This window comes from Thermobia domestica, chromosome 7 (assembly GCF_964235325.1).
Source record: "Thermobia domestica chromosome 7, izTheDome1.hap1.1, whole genome shotgun sequence".
In the NCBI taxonomy this organism is placed as follows: Eukaryota; Metazoa; Arthropoda; class Insecta; order Zygentoma; family Lepismatidae; genus Thermobia; species Thermobia domestica.
In genome coordinates this window covers 33294941-33316244 of record NC_137460.1, presented here as the reverse complement: position 1 = coordinate 33316244, position 21304 = coordinate 33294941, and the positions used below count along the sequence as shown (strand labels likewise).

At 32.3% G+C, this 21304-nt stretch overlaps 1 protein-coding gene across 3 annotated transcripts in view; it reads left to right on the top strand.

Moving 5' to 3' along the window:
• The window catches only part of Fbl6 (F-box and leucine-rich repeat protein 6), a 95601-nt gene extending 84390 nt beyond the window's left edge, over positions 1–11211 (top strand). For all 3 annotated transcript variants that reach the window (XM_081764459.1, XM_081764458.1, XM_081764460.1), the window contains exon 9: positions 1614–11211. In XM_081764459.1, the coding sequence (XP_081620585.1) occupies positions 1614–1866 (253 nt within the window). In that variant the 3' untranslated portion in view covers positions 1867–11211. The remainder of the gene's footprint in view (positions 1–1613) is intronic.
• The last annotated feature ends 10093 nt before the right edge of the window (positions 11212–21304 follow it).

The following is a 21304-nucleotide window of genomic DNA, read 5'->3' as shown; positions in this document are numbered from 1 at the left end:
CGAGCATAACTAGGAATTATACACGTGAGAGTTCTTGGTAGCTTACATTGAGAATCACCCCCGTACTTACAAGTTACTGGTAAACCGAGTAAATTGGCAAGTGCATTTTCCATTTCTTTTCTTTTGAGTAAACTAAAGAATGGTGTTGATAAGTTTCATTGTGTAAGCAATATCAAACATATTAAAATAGCTATTCTTTTTACGCAAGATAAAGATTTTTGGATTTTATTTTTTAATTAAGGGTTTTGAAAAATCTTACAATAATTAAAGATGGAAAACTAGTACTATACTTAGTAATTTTATAAGAGGAAAGAAAAGACTAGGAGGTCAGTTACTAGGTCGGGTGTAAAAAAGTGCACACAATAATCTCATCCAACATGAGAAGAAAACATCACACGGACCAGTACCTACTGTCACGTGTGGTTCCCTCACCAGAAATCAATTATACATAAGTAAAAACAATCTTGGAGCCATTATCCATGCTATTTTGTTGGAACTATTTCACTTCGTTGTTCAGTTGCTTTCTTCCTTAAGAGAAGAAAGGGTAGGAAAGAAGAAAGGATAAGGAAGAAAAAACCGAAGCAGAAATGATGAGGAAAAAGAACGACAAGAAAGAAAGGGTAAGAAATAAGAAGGATAAGATAGAAGAAAAGGGTAGAGTGCTTCTGTACGTCGGTTGTTCAATATAAAAGTTTCCCCTAAGCTATAAAATATTTATTTTTTAAGATACATTTTTGGATTATACATGTGTAGGTGGGTCCTTCCTTACCTCTGCACATACTTCCCATTGAGATTCAGGCATTTGTCTCACGGTTGTACCAATTTCTTCAAATCCTTTGCAAAAAAATCAGGGTTCTGGCTATTCAGTATTTCGTCACATTCCGCCTTCACTTCTTCATCTGTTTCGAAACGTTCACCTTGCAATGCAGACTTTAACACCGGAAAAAGATGGAAGTAACCCGGTGCTAAATTGAAGCTATATGGAGAGTGGGACAGTTGTTCCCAACCTAATGCTTAAGTTTTGTGACTTGTTTGCGTGCTGAGTGGGGGTGGGCGTTATCACCAAGAAGAGACCTGGTCGCTTATGTCGAATTGTGTTTCCCTGAAATTCGACATAAGCGATCTGGTCTCCTGTCAACTGGTTATGAAGAAGTGAAGCGGAATATGAGGAGGGTGCTAAATAGCCAGAGCCCCCTTCCCCCCTTTTTTTTCAAAGGGTTTGGACAAATTGGTACAACGGTGAAACAAATCCCTGAATTTCAATGGGAGTTATATGGAGAAGGGAGGAATCATCCATCTATACATGTATGTTTAGTTTACAAATACATCTTAAAAATATGTTTTTTACAGCTTAGGGAAACTTATATATTGAAGGACTCATGTATATGAATAGCCAGTAAAATAAAATCAAAGTATAATTGCTATGTTATCTTGGCTCAAACGAATTGTAGTGATTTCAGCTTCAACAGTTGAAAAAGAGATTCCTAGTAAACTTATTAGAATTTTTTAAAAAAATAATTAAAAAGAATAAAATAAATAAATGTTGAGATCGTGTAGCCCAACTCATATCTAATCTTGTACTTTTTTTTCTTTCTTTGTTCTTGGAACTATAGGGTTCTGAATTTATGCGGTTCCTCGGTTAGCTTGAATCCCGTCAAAGCTGTCCTGTCACAATGTCCGCAGCTGATCTCTCTGAACTTGTCGTCGTGTCGCGCATTGCCTCGTGGGATGAAGCGATTATACGAAGGCTATGAGCTGGAAGAATTACGAACTGCAATGGAAGGGGGGAAATTTGATAAAACAGACGACGCCGAAGACGATGATGAGAATCGTGATAAAGAAAGCTCAGCTGATAATGATAAGTAGTGTAGTTTTTTCTGAAGAAAAAAAAAAGAAAAGTGGATCTCTTGAAAGAAGTTGGTTTTTTTCATTTGTATAAAACAGATCTATAAATATATATATAAATATAAATATTATTGTGTTAGTATTTTTTATGGTACCGTCAACAGTGAAAGGTAAATTAGTGAAAAACAGAACCAGTGAAAACTCGTGCAAGACAAGTTTGTTGAAGTGTACCTGCAGAACTCCGTGTATAGTTTACGCCATCGAGTAGCTGTGGAGAAACTTAGACAAAAAGAAGTAAAATTAACGTTAAATACAAGAGATGATGAGTTATTTTAAGAAATAAAAAAAGGAAAAAAATCTCTCTTGAGAGCTTCTTTTTACACAAAAATTCGTTGTTGTGTGAAATACTGTTAAAAATGTATTTAATTGTGTGGTAAAGAGAGGATATATATATATAGATATATATAACAAATATATGTAAGTAAAAACAAAATACAAATAAAATGCTTTATGTATTGTCCAGAATTTTCATTTTTAAGTAGTGTATGTGTTCTAAAAAAAATCAGCAAATTCCTGTGATTAAGTGTATAGGTCAATTTGTTTTCAAACTGACCTGTCTTTTAAATAAAAACAAAATTAAGAATATTCTGTATAAAAAAATGTATAAGAAAATTCTCTATTTGTTGTGTGTTTATGTTACAGCAACATTTATTTTTCAAAAAATAAAAAAATATAAAGTTGAAAGCTAAAAAAAATATACTTGCCAACCTGCACAAGAGCTTTGTATATTATATAAATATAAATATAAATATAAATATATAATATATGTATGTATTGTGTCATTTTTTTAATGTATAGAGAAAGTACAATATCAAGGTAAAAAAATAAGAAATTACATTTTAAATTTGTTTATTTTTAATAAATCGTTTTTTAACTCACTAGAATTGAGAAAGAAAAAAATATAGAAAACTTGTTATGTGTTAAATATCAAAGACAGATTTTTATTGGAAGCCATTCCATAAGTGAAAAAAGAAAATGTTTTTAAAATATATGGAACAAAAGAATTGGTAAACTAAGAAAATAGACTTTATAGAATTTTTTGTTTGTTTGGATAAGCATTGAAAAATTTACACATTACAGCAATGGTTGATCTTTTTTTTTTTAAAAAAAAATAAATAAACCTTTGTATTGTTGCAATGCAAAGTAGTATATATATATATATATATACATATATATATTATCTGGTCAGTAGACTGTATTTTAATTATGTCATTTGAGAAACTTAGTGACGAAACCTTGTAGGATGAATTCACTGCCAAATATTACAAATCATAGACATTTAAAAAAATAAAAAAATGAAAAGAAATATCTTACCATGGTTATTGAGGAAAAATGCAGATTTCTTGTGTTTTTTTAATTCCTGATTGTGAAGATTATTTTTTAAAATTTAGAAAGAAATAATAAAGAGTACTTATAATAACTGTATTAGTAAAACTAATACAATGAATATGTTGATAAATTATATATAATGAACTCTTTATATTAGAAAAAAAATAATTTATTATTTTAAATTAAGAAAAAAAATTGCATCACATTTCATGGGCGGAGTTGTCTGCTGGGGAACAGTCCGTGGTAAATTTTGACAAATCTTGGTAGCTGGCCATCTTATAGGTGGCATTTTTATTTTGCCCCTTCCCCCCATAGCTCCACCCATGATCATATTTCGCAAAAAAAAATAATTCTCATGTATAAATATATAAAGAATATGATTTTACCAGTAAAACCTTGTTAACAATATTAATGAAATCTTTTTATTTATTTATAAATAAGTAAATTAATTAATTTAAGATTAAAAAAACATAAACTTTATTTAGATTTACGAAATGATAAGAAAAAATAATGTAAAACTTTCTGTATTATATTACTATGCAAAAATTTATAAAGAGGCAAGTAAGGAATAAATGAATGTTTTTGTAAGTTGTTTGTTATAAGAAACAAATATTCTCTCCATTTATCAACGAAATACCAAATGATTATTTACAATATATATATTATACATATATATATATATAAATATAAATATGTCTGCTTTATATTCTAACTATACCTGTTGTTTTTGAAGATCTGATAGAAGGCAAGCATTTTGTTTATATATATTTTGATAGACTACCACATTAGATGTTAATAAATCATAGTTAATATATTTATGCAAAATTTATACAGGATGTTACGAAAAAATTGTCACTATTTTGAGAATAGATTCTGATATCAAAATAAGAAAAAAGTTCATATGAGCCTGTGGTCGGAAAAGCATAGTTTCGTAGTTATACGGTGCTAAAAACGTGAAAAAGAAAGAACTTTAAAGGTCCATAGTTCCACTACTATAGAACCGATCGTAGTCGGGTCAAGACATCACTGAGCAACGACTTTGTAGTATGTAAACTATCCAAATATCCATCTTTTAGAACCTCCTGTACTTGCTCAATCACTTTTAGAGAGGCTGTTTGGGAGTACTTGATCACTCTCCACCTACCTCTCTAAAAATTGGTATGCAAGTACTGTAGCATTCTTAACCCTTATCCGGGCAACCGGGGCCTCCCAGGCCCAGTAGCTTCATTTTTCTAAAATTTCTCAATAACATACATATTTCGAAGACATAAAATACTGAATTCTTCTATCTTTCGTCGAAGTTAAAATCATGAACATATCGAGTTGGTAAAGCTATTTTTTTTTTTTTTTTTTTTTTTTTTTAAATTTGAAAATCTTTTCCTGACGTAACCGGGCAACCGGGGCCTAGGAGGCCGCGTATAACTTTAGTGAAATTCCTGTCAAATATTAGATCAAATTGTCACATAATTATATATTGAACACATGACTATTGTAACCTTTAGTCGGAACAGTATGCGGCAACAGACATTGAATTTTGAGTGTTCTGCACTTAAAATATATACTGGGCCTGACAGGCCCCGGTTGCCTGTTTACGTTACAAAAATGTCTTGCCCGGATAAGGGTTGAACATGTATATTTCGATAGCTACCGTACCAGTTCCTCAGTGATGTCTTGACCCGACTACGATAGGTCTCATAATAATGGAGTTGTTAAACTTTTAAAGCTCACTTGTTTCATGTTTTCGGGACCCTATAACTTCGAATCTATCCACTTTTGAGCACAGGTCCACATGAACATTTTTTTTTCTTATTTTAATGTGAAGAATTTGTTCCCAAAATTTTGTCACACATATTAGTAACACCCTGTATAATAGCACTAATCAATTGTAAATTATTGACCTTATGAACGGACGTGATTATTGCAAATCTACAATACATTTAATTATATCTAATTTATGTTTCATGAACAGTGCTGTTTCCTTTTAGAAATTATCTTATTTATATTTCTTTTTATACTTTTAAACTAAATTATCACTATTCTGTTTTTAAGGCTCTTCTCAAGATGTTTTTTAGGTTGTTAATATTTATTTGCTAATATGGACACTTCTGAAATGTTCCCTGTTTAATTGTTTTCTGTTTATATAAATAGGTTTCTTATTTATTCTCTGCAACTATAATAAATTATTTGTTTTCTAAAGTACTTGCCTTCAAAAGCAACATTGTTTTAAAAGTCGGCTGTACATAGCAAGGAAAAAGCAAACACAAAATCATGCCGTATGTTCATAATTTGTATAAAGGCCCTTTGTCGACAATATTTTAAGCAGAGTGAAATGCAGTTACATTGTGAAATCTGTGGATTATTGGAAGGCATTTGTTTTTGAATCAAGGAAATGTATTTCGACGTTTTAAACATGGACTTCATTTACCGTATATATATATTACTAATTTATTTTCACATATTTTCACACATTTCATTTTCTGTAAGGAAGAAATTCATTCTTACTTCACATTTATTAAGTTCTTTTCTCTTTTAAAAAATCATTTATGCTGTAAATTCTATTGGCTCTTCATTTTTTCTCTCCTCAGTATAGGTGCACACAATAAGCAATCTAGTCAATTTAATGGAACACAAGGCTCAATTAGTCATTAATGTTCATGTTAACAGATTAATTAATGTTACTGATTTAATTATAATGATGACGAATTTGTCTAGAAAGGATATTGTACAAGATTCTGAAGTACAGTTCTACTTGTGTTTTTGTTTGTCTTATATGACCCGGGTACTCTGACGAAAGTTAGAAAAGGATCCCGTGTGGCATACCATCAGACACATTGCTTCTGGAATTCAGTCGTGTTCTATCTTTAAAGTTCATTAAAATGTAATATGTGTATTCTTAATTCGCCCTGATGTTCATTTATCTAAGCCCGAAACTCAGACGAAAGGATGACTTCGGTTACATGTGTAAGGTGTCTGAAAACAAAGGTAGCTGGTTATGAAAGGTTGTGCAATTATTAATCAAGTGATAAGTGTAAGGACACTTGATATTTTGTGCTATATGTAGTAATGAGTCTACGTTTATCATGATTGTAATATTGTACAAAATTTGTATGATTACGGGAGTGTCCTTCAATGCCTGCTGCAGTATTTACCATACTGAAGAATTTTCAGTTTTGTCATCCATGGGAATTACAGTGTTGCCAGAATAATATTTCCCCCAAAATCTAAGTTAAGGCAGAGGCTAGAAGAACGAACTCAACTGCATTTGATTACGTATCATGTTGTTTTGATACCCTGTGAACTATTTTTTAAATAATAGTTGTATTTAGATTGTAATAAACAAAATAGTTTTAATATACAGTTATTAAAATTAAATAATAATGTTATTTAAAAAGTAGTTCACAGGATACCAAAACAACATGATACGTAATAAAATGCAATTGAGTTCGTTCCCCTAATCGTTATCTTAACTTAGATTTTGGGGGAAATATTATTCTGACAACACTGTAATTCCTCTGGTTCATATTTTCTGTTGTAGAATAACATTATCTATGATTGTGGCAAGTTGCATTTCATTATCTCCTTTCACTTATGAGAAACAAGCGAAAGAAAAATGGTAAATTTTGTATCATTTTTAGTATGTCAGGCTCTTAAGGGGCTAACATTCGACTTAAGAACCACTTAAAGCACTCTTATTAAGGGCAGCGATCAGTGTCCAGTGAGATATATACCAAGTAAGATTCCGTATGAATTTCTGCACATAAGTCATATAGAAACATAAAAATGCGAGAAAGTGAGTAGCTAACAATATATGTACTACACCGATAGTATAAATATAGGTAATGTCCATATAAATATAAATTATACTGCCGCTTATGTAGTAAAGATTTAAAAATAACCTCCGATTCTGACAGAGTTTCTACTGTTGAAACCAATCCTTTCCCCTCAAGTTATTAATACAATAGATTAAAAAGATACGTATTTTATTAATTCAGTATAAATTATAGTGGGCTAGGAAATCGAAAACAAAATACTAAAAAAGCACTTCAACAAGATATTTTAAGAAACAAAAATTTTCAGATTCCGTATATGAGACTTAGTAAAGATTTAGCAGGTAAATGGCGTTGCATAGTGCAATATAACCACGAATGTTTCTTTTTCTATTTATTTTAACAAAATAGCAATAATAGTGAAAAATATGCCAATACTAGCATGAAACATAGATCGTCACTACTTACAGATAAAGAGTTATCGCTAATTTTCTAGCGACATTGTGTTCTATGATAGATATATAGCGGTAATATCAGTAACTTAGTCCAGGTTAATATTTAAGATTCTAGTTTCTTCTTAAAACAAGTGCAACAAAGTTCTATTAATCAGAAATAATTCATGCAATGTGCTTGACGGTATATTCTGTTTGTGCATCACAATAAGTAAAGTGCATTATATTTCTTATGTACCAGTATATGTACGTTTTATGGGTATTATTTTTTATTATTATAATAATACTTTATGTTCAGGCTGGAAATATTAAGCATAATAATTTTCAAAATGAATCCGAACCGTTTTTCTTTATCAGGAATCAAAGCCGAGTCACGATCATTTCAGAGCATCAAGTTTAGTTTTCTCTTTGTATGCCTATGCTCATTTCATTCTGTGAATATTCTTCGAGTTGAATTGTTTGTATATTCTGAAGAAACATAGATTTTTTTTTTAATCTTCTGAGGAAACCAAACGGAAATGTTTTTTGAGGAAACTAAAAAGCTTATTTTTTTAATCTTCTGAGGATCTTCTCAATAAACTTAAAAAAATGCTTAGCTCTTCTAAGGAAATTAAAAAAAGAAGCTTTTATCTTCTGAGGAAACTAAACATTATTGCTTTTCATCTTCTGAGGAAAGTAAAAAAAAGTTTTCTTTTGTGAAAAAACTAAAAAAAAAAGTTAATATATTCTGAGGAAATTTAAAAAAGCTTTTATCTTCTGAGGAAACTTTAAAAAAAAGATTTTTTATCTTCTGAGGAAAGTAAAAAAAATGTTTTTATCTTCTCAATAAACTAAGGAAATGCTTATATCTTCTGAGGAAATTAAAAAAATGATTTTAGCTTCTGAAGAAACTAAAAAAAGATTATTTCTTTTATCTTCTGAGGAAAGTAAAAAGAAAAATTTAGTAAGAGTAACAAAAATGAAAGCTGTGGACTATGACTTTTTGTACTACCAAAAGTTGCTTATTTGATTGGTTAAAGTATAATGGAGGCATCAGAAGTGAGACTGTTTAACCCCGTCATGAATCAAGCTTTCTGTAAGAAAGTTATTGGGAAGTTCATGTTCAATCATATCATGTTAAAACTTTCATCGTTGCTTCTATTACATGCTTTTAATGCGAAATCAAGATCCTTTGTGAATACTATGCAATAACTGGTCTTTGACCTTTGTCGAAAGTATGCAAGAGTAAATCTTGATTTTAACGTTTTAGTCATCTCGTGCAATACTCCCAGTAAGATAGAAATCAGTGTCAGTTCAGTTTTGTTATTTATCTTAAATTAAAAAGGTATGTGTGTTCTGAAGATGGAGACTGTGTATGCAAACCATTACATTAATACGAATGGTAACATGTCAGTGCAGATATGAAATTATCTGATTAATATGGATTAAATAATAATCAGCTAGTTTCTTTGGTTACGTGTACGTGATTATTATCGTACAGATCAAAATGTTTGCCTAACTTTGCGTTATAATGATTCAAAAAAAAGTTAATAAAATTGTGCATTGTTTATTATTTTTAACAAAATGGCGTTGCAAATGTATAGATAAATTTAACGTTGTAACATTGTAAGTCTGTGACTTATTTTTGATTCGATTACATACATAAAAAAAAAGTTTAAAATATTTCACTTTGAATTTGTAATGTTGTGTTGGTTAATTTGATGTTGAAATCTCGGTGATGTATTTGCTTTTTAACGTATTTTTAAATTAATAACATGACAAACAAATGAAGAATGCTTAGCGTTTCTAAATTCTCCGTCCAGTAAAGGAGAAACGATCTGATTAGTCAAATTAACAAACATTTGAAAATGAAATGAAATCTTTCAGTGTAACGTTCCACGATTATGCCCTTTAGATAAACTTAACTAACTAACTCTATGGCCTATGAAACTCGGAGGTTCAATGCCTCGTTCACAAAATTTTTCCACTGACTTCTATTCTTAGCCAACTGGACCCAGTTTCTACTTTGGATTCCTATTTCTGCGAGATGCATCTTAATATTATCCTCCCATCTGAGCCTAGGTCTTCCTAATGGTCGTTTTCCGATTGGATTTCCAGTTAAAACTTCGAAAGCGTTCCTACTTTCTTCCATTCTAGCTACATGACCTGCTCACCAGAACTTCCTAGACTTGGTGACCTTAACAATATTTGGTAAACCGTATAAATTATGTAGTTACTCGTTATGAAGTTTCCGCCATTCCCCATTCCTGTTCTGCTTGGGTCCGAATATTCGTCTCAGGATTTTATTGTCAAATACTTTCAGTCTGCATTCTTCCCTCAGAGTAAGTAACAATGTTTTGCAACCATACAGCACAACAGGCCTGATTATAGCTTTATATATTTAAACTGAAATGGCTGTTATCTGTTGTTAGTCATCATCGCTTCACGGGAGAACGGCTGACCCGTTTGAAATGGACTTTGGATCATAGTATCTATTGTAAGTCGACCTATTTATCATGTCACTTTGATGAAAGGGCGTATCCAAAGTTATGAGGGAGGGGTTCAAATACTTTTTATAAACCTACACTTCCGTATGAAGAACGGGAATTTCAGCTAGTATAGCGTAAGAGATCTTAAACTCGACTCCAGAAATTTCCAGCCTTCCGTGAATAATATAAAAGCTGTCTCTGAAATTTCCAGCCTTACGTGAATAATATAAAAGCTGTCTTTGAAATTTCCGGTCTTACGTAAATAATATAAAAGCTGTCTGAAATTTCCAGCCTTACGTGAATAATATAAAAGCTGTCTGAAATTTCCAGCCTTACGTGAATAATATAAAAACTCTCTCTGAAATTTCCGGTCTTACGTAAATAATATAACAGCTGTCTGAAATTTCCAGCCTTACGTGAATAATATAAAAGCTGTCTCTGAAATTTCCAGCCTTACGTGAATAATATAAAGCTGTCTCCGAAATTCCCAGCCTTACGTGAATAATATAAAAGCTATCTCTGAAATCGTGTAAATTTCCGTATATTTGACCCATCGATTTCCTTTATGGAAGAATAGAATGGTTGAACGTATTTATGTGAAGGAAAGGATAAGTCGTCTGTAGATGAATTTATATTGTGACAGAAGTTGAAATAAGAATGCAAAATTCAAGCCTCGAATCCATGAAAATGTTACAGACTTATGAAAGTTACTAATGGGCCACTTAATAAATTATTTGTTTTGCAAAATATTATTACATCTACAAAATATTATTACATTTTTTGGTGCTTTATAAATGTAAAATGTATGACACACACATATATAACGAAGCAAATAAATGCAAAGTACAATCAAATTCATTCTAAAAAAAAAAAAATAATAATAATATTGAGTTCTATGCAAGTATTATTTTTTTATGTTTATAACAAGGTTTTACTGCACAATACAATGTTTTTTTTCTATTAATTTTAACTACCATGTATAATGCTCTAAAACTGCTGCATGTAACCTACCTCAGACGTGAATTTATAAAATGGAATATTGGTTGAAGAAAAGAAAAGAAAATGATCCAAGATCACCCACCTTAATAATAATAATAATAATAATAATAATATGAAAAAATAAAGTGTTACTTGTACAGAATATATCAATTTGACATTATATTTCAAGTATGTGTAGAACATGAAGATCTAATTTTATGTACAGTACTAAAACGTTTTTAAAAGCCGATATTATTGGAGTTTTCTTGTAAATGCACATAATATAATAAAAAAAAAAGTCTGTACTGTTCACATTATTGAGTTTTTATTGTTGAATGGAAGATCTTTTAACATGTGAACTGTCTGAAGCCAGAGTGAACTAACTGCATTTACGTACTGTGGAGAATTAGTCAAGGAAAGTCAAGAAATAAAGGTAAACAGAGCTAATTGCACTGGAATTGCAAACTGATATATCTAGATTGATGCTCGATATTGAATTCTACAAAAAGAATTACCATCTTTCCTCTAAGGTATGTTTGCTTTATATTTCACTAACATAATACATTATTAATTTAAAAAGCAGACACAACGAGATTGTATTTGTAGTGTTTAGCCCTTTCTGTGTGCGAGTGCCCTTTCCCTCCCCCTTCGTTGTTCCCTCGGGGCTTTTAAGATTTGTTCCTTCTGGAGAAAGGGGGGCGAAGAATGTTACTGCAGGGGGTAAATTGCTTAGGGCTGGCTCTATCCACAATCTACACTACACCTCACGCCACAACAAACTAAGTATAGAAACTGACACAAAGATCACGTGAAACCCATATTCCAATGGCAGCAGTTCGTATGAAGTAGTCACTGTTCCCATTAAAAATAAATAAATAAACTTGTTTTCTTCTTCAGCAATAAGCTACTTGTGACAAAGACAAGACTATTTTTCATATCAAAGCTATGATAACTAACTAAGTGGAACGTGTTCGCCACTGTCCGACAATTAGGTTCTTTTATTTGACAACAATCAAGTAACTCATACTGGGATTTGTTTGACCATTTGCTTTAGCACTGTTCGTGTGACCTTAAATTAATGCGACCTAAACTTAATTTATAAATGTAGTATTCAGATAGAAGGTTAGCTTATTAAATTTAACTACCATTATCCTGAAGTCTGTTTCCAACAAGAAATATTTATTTTTATATAATATTTAGTTATGACAGATTTTGCCAATCCCGTGCAAGTGCACGTGTTGCACATATGGTAGAGCTGGCCCTTAGTGTGGAATACCCGTTACTCAAATAATCTCATGCTTAAATTGGCGAGTGTAGTTAGTTCACTCTAATTTCAGAGAGCTCAGCTAGTCACAAGCGTTGATAAATGACCTAAAATAGAGTTGCTTCTTTTGTCCGTGACTACTTCTTCCATATTCACGTAGACAAATAATAATTACACTCAGTTACACTATTATTATTTTGTCTGTGTGAAACTGCAGTGAACTTAACTCCATTTTAGCCAATTTCTAAGTTTAAGCATGAAATCTTTTGAGTTACGTGTATTCCATACCGATTCTTATGCCTCAAAAAGCTAGGTATAGAAAGTGAAGCGATGATTACGTGAAACCCATGTCTCAATGGCAGTTAATTCGTGTCAAGTTGTCACTGTTCCCGAAAAGGCTAATTTCCCACGAAAATATAGTTAGTTCAGTCTAACTACAGACAGCTCATATAGTTTCTTACCTGATGCTCTCTTTTAGTGTTCCCACAATGTTTTCTTGTATTTGTAAAGCAATAAAAATAAGTACCACATTCCCGACTTGTAAGACGCACCCTATGTTCTGTATTGAATTTTGAACAAGAATGTTTTCACTGCATTTTCAAAGATTTTTGTTGGAAGTATAAAAAAGTGGTATTCTAACAAGAAACATATACGAAGTTAACAAAGTTAGCTAAATGTATAATCGCACGCACGTCTGGGAATGTATACAGCACATTCATTGAGTCCAGAGAAAAACATGCATACTATGAAACAAGTAAAATGCGGCGATTATATTTAAACTGCATTTGCTGAGTTGCTGAACTCTACAGAGCTGGAATGTTGTTGCACACTGTAAGGCACTCGTACCTAAAGTGGGCCCAAATACTCATCAGTGTACAATGAACGAACTAATTGGGACCACAGTTAGTTCGTATTTTCGAAAATGACCAAGAAAATGCCATTTAGGCTTAAATATACTGTACGGTATGCTCTTTTATCGATACAATGGTTATACATTACATACAGTAATTACAATACCGTACGTAAGGCTACTTACATTTAATGTTTCTGAAGAACCTGCTTGTACACTCAATTACACTGTTCTTGTAACTCACACTTAAAACATAACTTGTATAAGCCTAAGGGAAAATAAAAATAAAAATACGTATGATAAATAGTTACATATGAATGAGCTTTTGTAAAAACACTGACTTCATATAACACCGACGGACAATCCTATTGTTTGTTTATCGCTAGCGCTAAGACAAAATGTAAAAAGCTTCTTAGGACCACGTTCGGATTTTTGACATCCTACTGTACGTCAAAACCTACATACGGAACTTACATTGGTTATATTTTTTGTGCTGACCGATAAATATTATAATGGAAGAGGAAATTCCAATTTTTCTGTAAATTTTGGAAAGAAGAAACATTAGAGAGAAAATGAATCAAAAGTATGAAAGGCAAGAAAAAATATTTACATAAAAGTATTACACACATCGGCCTATCTTTCTTTACCTAGCAGACGTGTTGTTTGGAATCGAAATATGACGTCCGGAACCTTGCACTTAGGTTGACAGTAGAAGTGACGAAATTACGTGACTTCTCCATAATGCAGGTCGCAAAGAAAGAAGGAAAATATATATATATATATTTTCATACTTAATGCTCTATTGAAAAAGTGAGTAAATACATAAAACCTTACCTAATACTTGCTCTTTACAAAATAGAAGAAACATTATGAATTCCAAGTATTGTAGTAAATGGATATTTATTCTTTCTTTATCGACACCTAGCAACTTTCTCCTACAACCAACTTTCGTCTGTCGGGAGATACGTTACTCGCATTAGCAATTTTGAGAGAAAAAGGTCAGACAAATGTCTGCTAATCTGGATCTTGCTGAGGATTTCTTCCTTTTTGTAAATGAGAAAAGTTATTCGCAATGATAACCTACAACCGAACGCGGAAATTGATTACGATGAAAATTTGCTAATTTCTGGGAAGTATTTGTAAAAGTTTGGGATATCCACTTCACTGAATATTTGCTTTAAGAGTCGAGACGTACCGAATTTCTATTAATTCCGTTTGTAAATGGGCTAGCACATTCCCAACGTTGGTTTAAAAAAAAAAAGAAAAAAAAAAAAAAAAAAAAACGGAGAGCTCATCTTCGATAGGTCTGATATCACGCAACCTTTTTTCAATTTCAGTCTTCAACGCTGAAGCTTCCCGGTACACGTTTCCTTCAACTTATTTTGTACTTAGTACAATTTGAGTTGAGTTGAGTTGATTTTAGTTTAGCGTCCCTTTCAACAGCTAGGCTAAATGAGACGTGGACCTACTGCTTAACGTGGAATCCGAACCACATGAGCTCCTGCCGGGAATCGAACCCGGGTCTCCCACGCCAAAGGCGCGTACGCTAACCACTTAGCCACGAAGGAGCTCTTAGTACAATTTGAGAAGTGTGTGCACATTTTCTGTTTAAGATATAATGTATCTGACGAAGGCAATGCTTAATGTATCTGAGGTAGGCAATACTTAATGTATCTGATGAAGGCAATGCTTAATGTATCTGATAAAGGCAATGCTATATTGCAATATAATGCTATATGTATCATAGATTAATAATAATGGTTTGCTTTGGTCAGAACTTATTTTTATTTTCTTTCGTCAGAACTTATTTTCATTTGCTTTCGTCAAAACTTATTTAATTTGCAAGTGAATTATATTGTTCTTTTCTCGGGATGAATCGAGGGCCGTGAGTTTAACACCCGGTAAGGAAACAAGGAAGACATAAAACAACACAGAATCGGGAATACTTAGTGTAATTGAAGTAAAAATCTGTGTATGGGCGTATAAGACGCATTCAATTTTTGTACTTCTCAAAGAAGAAAAGGAAAGCGTCTTATGCGTTGGCAAATACGATGCTAATGGACATTTTCGAAAGTAAGCTATTTAATACAAAATGCTATTAAATAAAATTAGTAGCTGTACAGAAATGTGAGTGTCGGAGAAGTATGACATCAGAAAACTGCAGCCCAAAATTGTAGATCTGTAAAGAAAGTCTTGGAAGCAGTTTGTAGTTTATTAAATAACATTTTATAAATGCTCTCTGGCCCACTTCCTAAATATCTTATATTCATGATTCTCTATTAGATATTTTTTTTTAAAAAATGTATGGAGCGTAGTTAAAAATCCTTTAGAGATGGTTGTGGTGTATAAACACAACAGATCGCCCCGTTAAGGACAGATATGATGTATAAACGATTGTATTGTGTGAATCTGTCGAAGTACTTATATATATTGCAATATATTTCTGTATACCCTGTGTGTTCTGTGTACCTTTTATAGTTTCTTTTAGTGTTCTATCTTGATTTTATTGTGTTTGTATGTGTATTTGGGTTTTGTGGGTTTACAAAATCGAAATTCGTTTGTTCGCAATGGGTATATTGATGTTATTGATGTTCTGGATACTTTTGTTTTTTAGGACAAGTTGGGTGAATTACGACAAAATAAATTCTTTGAAATGATTAATTAATGAAAATTCCACTTCCATTAAAGGATTTCTTCTAATAACATATATTCTAAAATAATATACATTTGGGGTGTGGAGAGGCTCTGTCCCCATTTTTATTTTATAATGTATATTATTGAAAGAAATCCTTTTATGCAAGTGCTATTTTGATTGGTTAATAGTTTGAAATAGTTTACTTTATCCTAATTCACTTTGTCCAACTTGGCCTCTGAGTGGTGGAGGTGTATTCTAGAAGCTTGCCAAAATCAAACCATTAAAACTCGAGTTCAGGTCAAAGAAAACAAAACAAAAATAATCCTCATATAAGTCAATGGGTTAAAAACAAAGATGCCGCAGCATTCAATACCGTTAATTAGAATTTGGAAATGATCGGATATAGAGCCCCCGTCCTCAAAAACTGTAAATCCCTTATCTATTATTCCTTTACGAGTAGCAGACATCAGCTATTGACTGCACGGATGTTTTACCATAGGTACACTACAATACCAATAAATATGTAAAGCCCAACCACCCAATAAATATGTAGTTTCAGTGTTGGGAGAAAACAAAATCACACATTATAGTAGTTCTAAAGTTTTATTGACCAGAAAGATGAGTATACGTATGTAATTACATAATCAACCCTGTTTCATTAAAGCTAATTTTTTTTTTTTTTTTTTGTACAATATATTTATGAAGGTAGGTACGAATTGTGTCTTCCTAGCAGTTTAATGAATTACATTGGCCCAAATATAATACAATATTGTTAGTATAAAAGAAAAATTCATATTATAATCATAGACTAGTCTTTCATACTTGAAAATGAAAGTGTGTTTCATAGCACGCATGACACGGGACCGTGCCATGCCGTTGAATGACTTGTCAAGGTTAGATATACAAAAGGAATAGATGATCTGATTTGATTAACACAATGTCCGTGGGTTTCCCTTTCGTCCCACATTCGCATTCCACCATTTATTTCAATGTTCATGAACTCTCTGTTACCCTTTGTCAAGTGGGACTCTCGACATTTAATTTTGTTAATTCTAGTCAGATGTCGAATCATGGCCGATATGCTTTTCGCAGTTGATTTCACCCAATGTTGAGTGTTAATGCTCGCTTTCTTTGGCTTGTGGAAGTAGCAGTAGTAAACAGTTATGTACTTTTACACTCAGAACACAACTGAATCAAACACAATCTATGAGTCACAATGTTTTCAGAAAAAAAAAAAAAAAAACAGCTGGAAGGCGACGAAAGGCAGGAAGAAGCATCAAGTATGTACCAAGAGGAAAGGTTGAACGGTATGATGCATTTTTATGTAAAGCTGGAAAGGAAACATGCGCTATATTTTGTATAATGACAGGAGGAAAGAGCAGCAGAAAAGAGACAGTTAATTTTTGTGAAACATGTTCACGTAAATCTGTACTACATGCGGGTATTTGCTTCAAAATATACCGAACAGAAAAAAGAAAACAGAAGAAATACTTCATAACATGTAGAATGACAGGATTACTTTCTGATATCTTCAAGCACCCATGTATTTTTGTATAATATTTGAAAAATAAATCGTTATATACCAACGCTTTAATTTGGAAACTAATTCACATCTGTTCAGATAAACCCAGAAAATATAAAAGAATCGCAAAGAGTTAATTACCATCTCTTTTAGTTTAAAGGGTTTATACATGGAATATTAACTTGAAATTCCATTTGGGATTGACACCAAAAATTTGCTATTAATGTATTTTCACTACGTTTCCACGAGATATTTAAATCGATTTGATTATATCATTAGACTATTGATCCAGAGTGATACTATCAGAAGAAGATGATGTAGGAAGATTCTAGGATTTAAATCTTAAAAATAGCTTTAAATTGGCAAGTTTTCAATTATACAGGGTGTTCTGAAAATAAATTGACAAACTTTGCATAAAGGTTCAGGACTTCAATACAAGAAGAAAGTTTATCTGCAACTTTAGTCGGAAACACTTGATTATGGAGCATGAACCAATTTAAGGTAATTAGTGGAATTAGTAGTAGGGTGGATACTCTGAATAAAACAACTAACAAATTATGCATTGCAAATTTACTATGGTCCTCTCTGTTAGAACAAGAAAGTGTTACCATGACCCTTTATCACCTCGCAACAACGTGTAACAAGTAAAACAGTGTGAACAATGAAAATAATACCTTAGAGCAATGCTTTAATTTACTATTATTGTCGTACGATATTTGATTTGTTTGTGTTTCCGACCAAACCACAGATATTTTTTTCTCTTTATTGAGGTCATGAACACGTATGCGAAGCCTCTCGGTTATTTTATTCAGTGTGCCCTAACAGCACAAGATGTGTTAGGCATGTGCCATTTAAGTGTCCCAGCTACTTTTTAGGTACCCGACAATTGGCCCATTGGTATTCATGTGTCAAGCATGTACTTCATCTACCTAAAATTTTAAGTACTTGTTACACCTAATTGATATTTGCGACTATATACCACAAATATAGCATTTATATACCTTTCTCAGTTTCGCACTGTCACAGTTTTGATGTCGTCATTTGGGACATATACCTTTCATGTTAGAGATATGTCCTTTAGGTACATACTTTCCAGATACTTATGATACATAATTCATATCTGCAGCGACGCACGAATGACAGTCAGCTGTCTGCATTTGCTCATGCGCAGTAACATGCAACGGTTTCTCGCGCTTTCTGCTCCACTCCCTGTTCCTGTTTCAAATGGCAAGAGATAATAGTATCTGTGTGTTTTGTGAAGTAAAAATAATAAGCCTATTACTATAAAATGGTTTGTACTTATGGAAATAGAGTTCTTGCCTAAGACAAGATTGGTAGACCAATTGTGGACCTAAATGCAGTACTTATGTACGTATACGGTATGTTAACTGTTCTATTTATTTTTTGAATATTTTTAGGTAGTATAATTTGTTGATGAGATGCAATGGGGAAATTTTATTTGGGGCTGTCGAAGACACTGCAAATAGACTTTGCGCCGCTGTTTCTCTGTTTTATTTTCGCAGTGTCAACTTAAACTGCTCTTGCACTCAGGGATGTAATTTCTACACCCATCTCAAACACCCGGACTCCTTCCCTTACATAAGCAGTACTCTTGGTGAAATTGATAATTTTGAGTACGTTCTTATTCTTTATCCCTAACATACATAAATAATTAACTGATCACATGTATATGAAAGATCCATCTTAACTTTTATTCATCAGTTATGTCATCTCTTTCTTCTAAATTCATCTCCCACTTTGATGCATTTGTTGCTTCTAGTACACAATCGCTTAGAAGAAAGGTACATGCCAGGCATATGCAAAGCATGTACTGAACAGCCCAAACATATGTCCTGTACGTGAGTGGAATGTACTTAAAATGCCGTGAACGATATTCGCTCCTGCCAAGAACATACCTACAATATATTAGACACGTTCTTCAGGTTCATGTCAGGCATGTGCCTAGGGGCGGACATAAACTGTGACTATCACTTGCCATCTAACTAGTAAGTGATTTCTCTCTCATAGGTACATAAGACACGTACTGGGCACATTCCCATGTACCCGAGGGAAAATGATAGGCATATGTCTGCTATGTAATTGTGCTGTTAGAGTAGCCACCCTATGACTAACTCTATTAAATAATTACATTAAATTGACTCCATTTCCGTAATTAGACGTTTCCGACCAAAGTTGCAGATAAACTTTTTTCTTGTACTCAGGACCTGAACACGTATGCAAATTTGTCGGTTTATTCCTAGAACACCTGTATAATGATTTCAAAGTATGTATAATACTTTATGCTGTGTATTTTATTAAAATTGTCTCAAAAATTTAAATTTGTATTATATTCGAAGATGTACAATATTCAGGCCAATTCGATAAGTCGCTGGTATCGAATTTCTTAGATCATTGTACCTTATTTTAATACAAGGCTAATTTTTCTTCAATTCTTGCTAAGGATGATAAACGACTCTTTTTTTGTGTTGTTGTTGTCTATGTTTATTTAATTTCTATTACATTTATCATCTGACAATGAAAAGATATTGTGTTCCTCGAAGAATATGACAGAAAGTAAAGTGAAGAAAGCGTCTATCTCTATTGTCTATCGAATGTAGGAAAATCTATTTTAAGATGATCAACATTATAACTGATTCTTAATATTTACTATAATAGAATCATGTGAATAAATTACCAGGTGATGTTTCTTACATTCGGAATAGAAAAGGGCAAATTAAAAATTAGCCTTGCTATATGCACAACGTTATTACAAATGTAATATTGTGGTAGATACCTAATGTCAGAACATTTTCTACAACTTATATTCTTATATACTGTTTATATTTGATATACAGCTTATATCTGATGTTCATCGAGAAAAATAGAACTTTGTGTCGTGCGATGTTTTCGTTTTTGTTACTGATATTTCGAAACCATACAATATTTCCATCTTCAACGCATATATAAATGTTAACTGCTTTTCTTTGTTGTAAATAAAAATACGTTGGGGAAATGACGCTTTCACATTGTACTCTTCAGTTTATATTTACATTTCTCGTATACAGGGTGATGATGAATGATTCGTCGGGTTTTTAAGTGAAATGGGTCGAAAAATTTTAATAGAATACGTTTGTACTAATGTGATAAAACGAAAGAACACATTTTAAAGTTTAATTTCACATTAACAAACAATTGACTACTTACCAATGAATCCTCCCTTGGAAAGCCTAAGCACTTTTTAGGCGTTTCGGAACTCACAGCTGGTTCCTTCCTCAGTGGCAAGGTGAAAGGGACTAAAACGGATAGGAGATAAAAGGTGTAAAACAAGGAATACATACCACTATATAAATAAATGTAATGTAAAGAGTCGATCCTGAGATGAACGAGCAAAGCAAAGTACAAAAATGAGTGGAATGAATTAAAGAAATCGCGGTGTCTATGTTACGTCAATATTGCCCGATTCAAAGTAGGCATCAAAGGTAGGTACCCAAGTTCTATCAATGTTGCCAGTATCAAGGTTCAAATCAGGTTTGTATTTATGAATAAAGAATGATTCTTTGATGTCCCGTTGTTTCTTTGTTTTTACTGAACCTATTACATTAACCTGTTTTATATTATGTGTATGTTGTTTTAAATGAAGCGCCAACTAATTATAATTACAATGAAGCGCCAAAAATAATTACAACTACTTTTTTTTATTACAATTACTTGAGGTCTGTTTAAAAATCAATGTATTCCAATTTGAAAATCATTACTTCTCTCAGAATGATGGCTTAGCCATGGGTAACACACTATCCTCAATATTGTTTTAAATCAGATTGAAACTTCTATTTTACAGCAGAATACATTTAAATATATTAGATATTACCGTTATGCTGACGACATTTTACTACTTGTACGTGACGAAAATACACTTGTACAAATATTTGAACAATTCAACAATCAGCATCCTAGGCTAAAGCTCATCCTTGAACGTGAATCTGATAACTGTCTTCCATTTTTAGACTTACTGATTACCCGATCACATAACAAATTTATAACAAAAGTATATCGAAAACCTAATACAGGTACTACTTGCATACATCAACAGTCAGCTCATCCGCCATTGTACAAGACTAATATTTGGAAGAATTT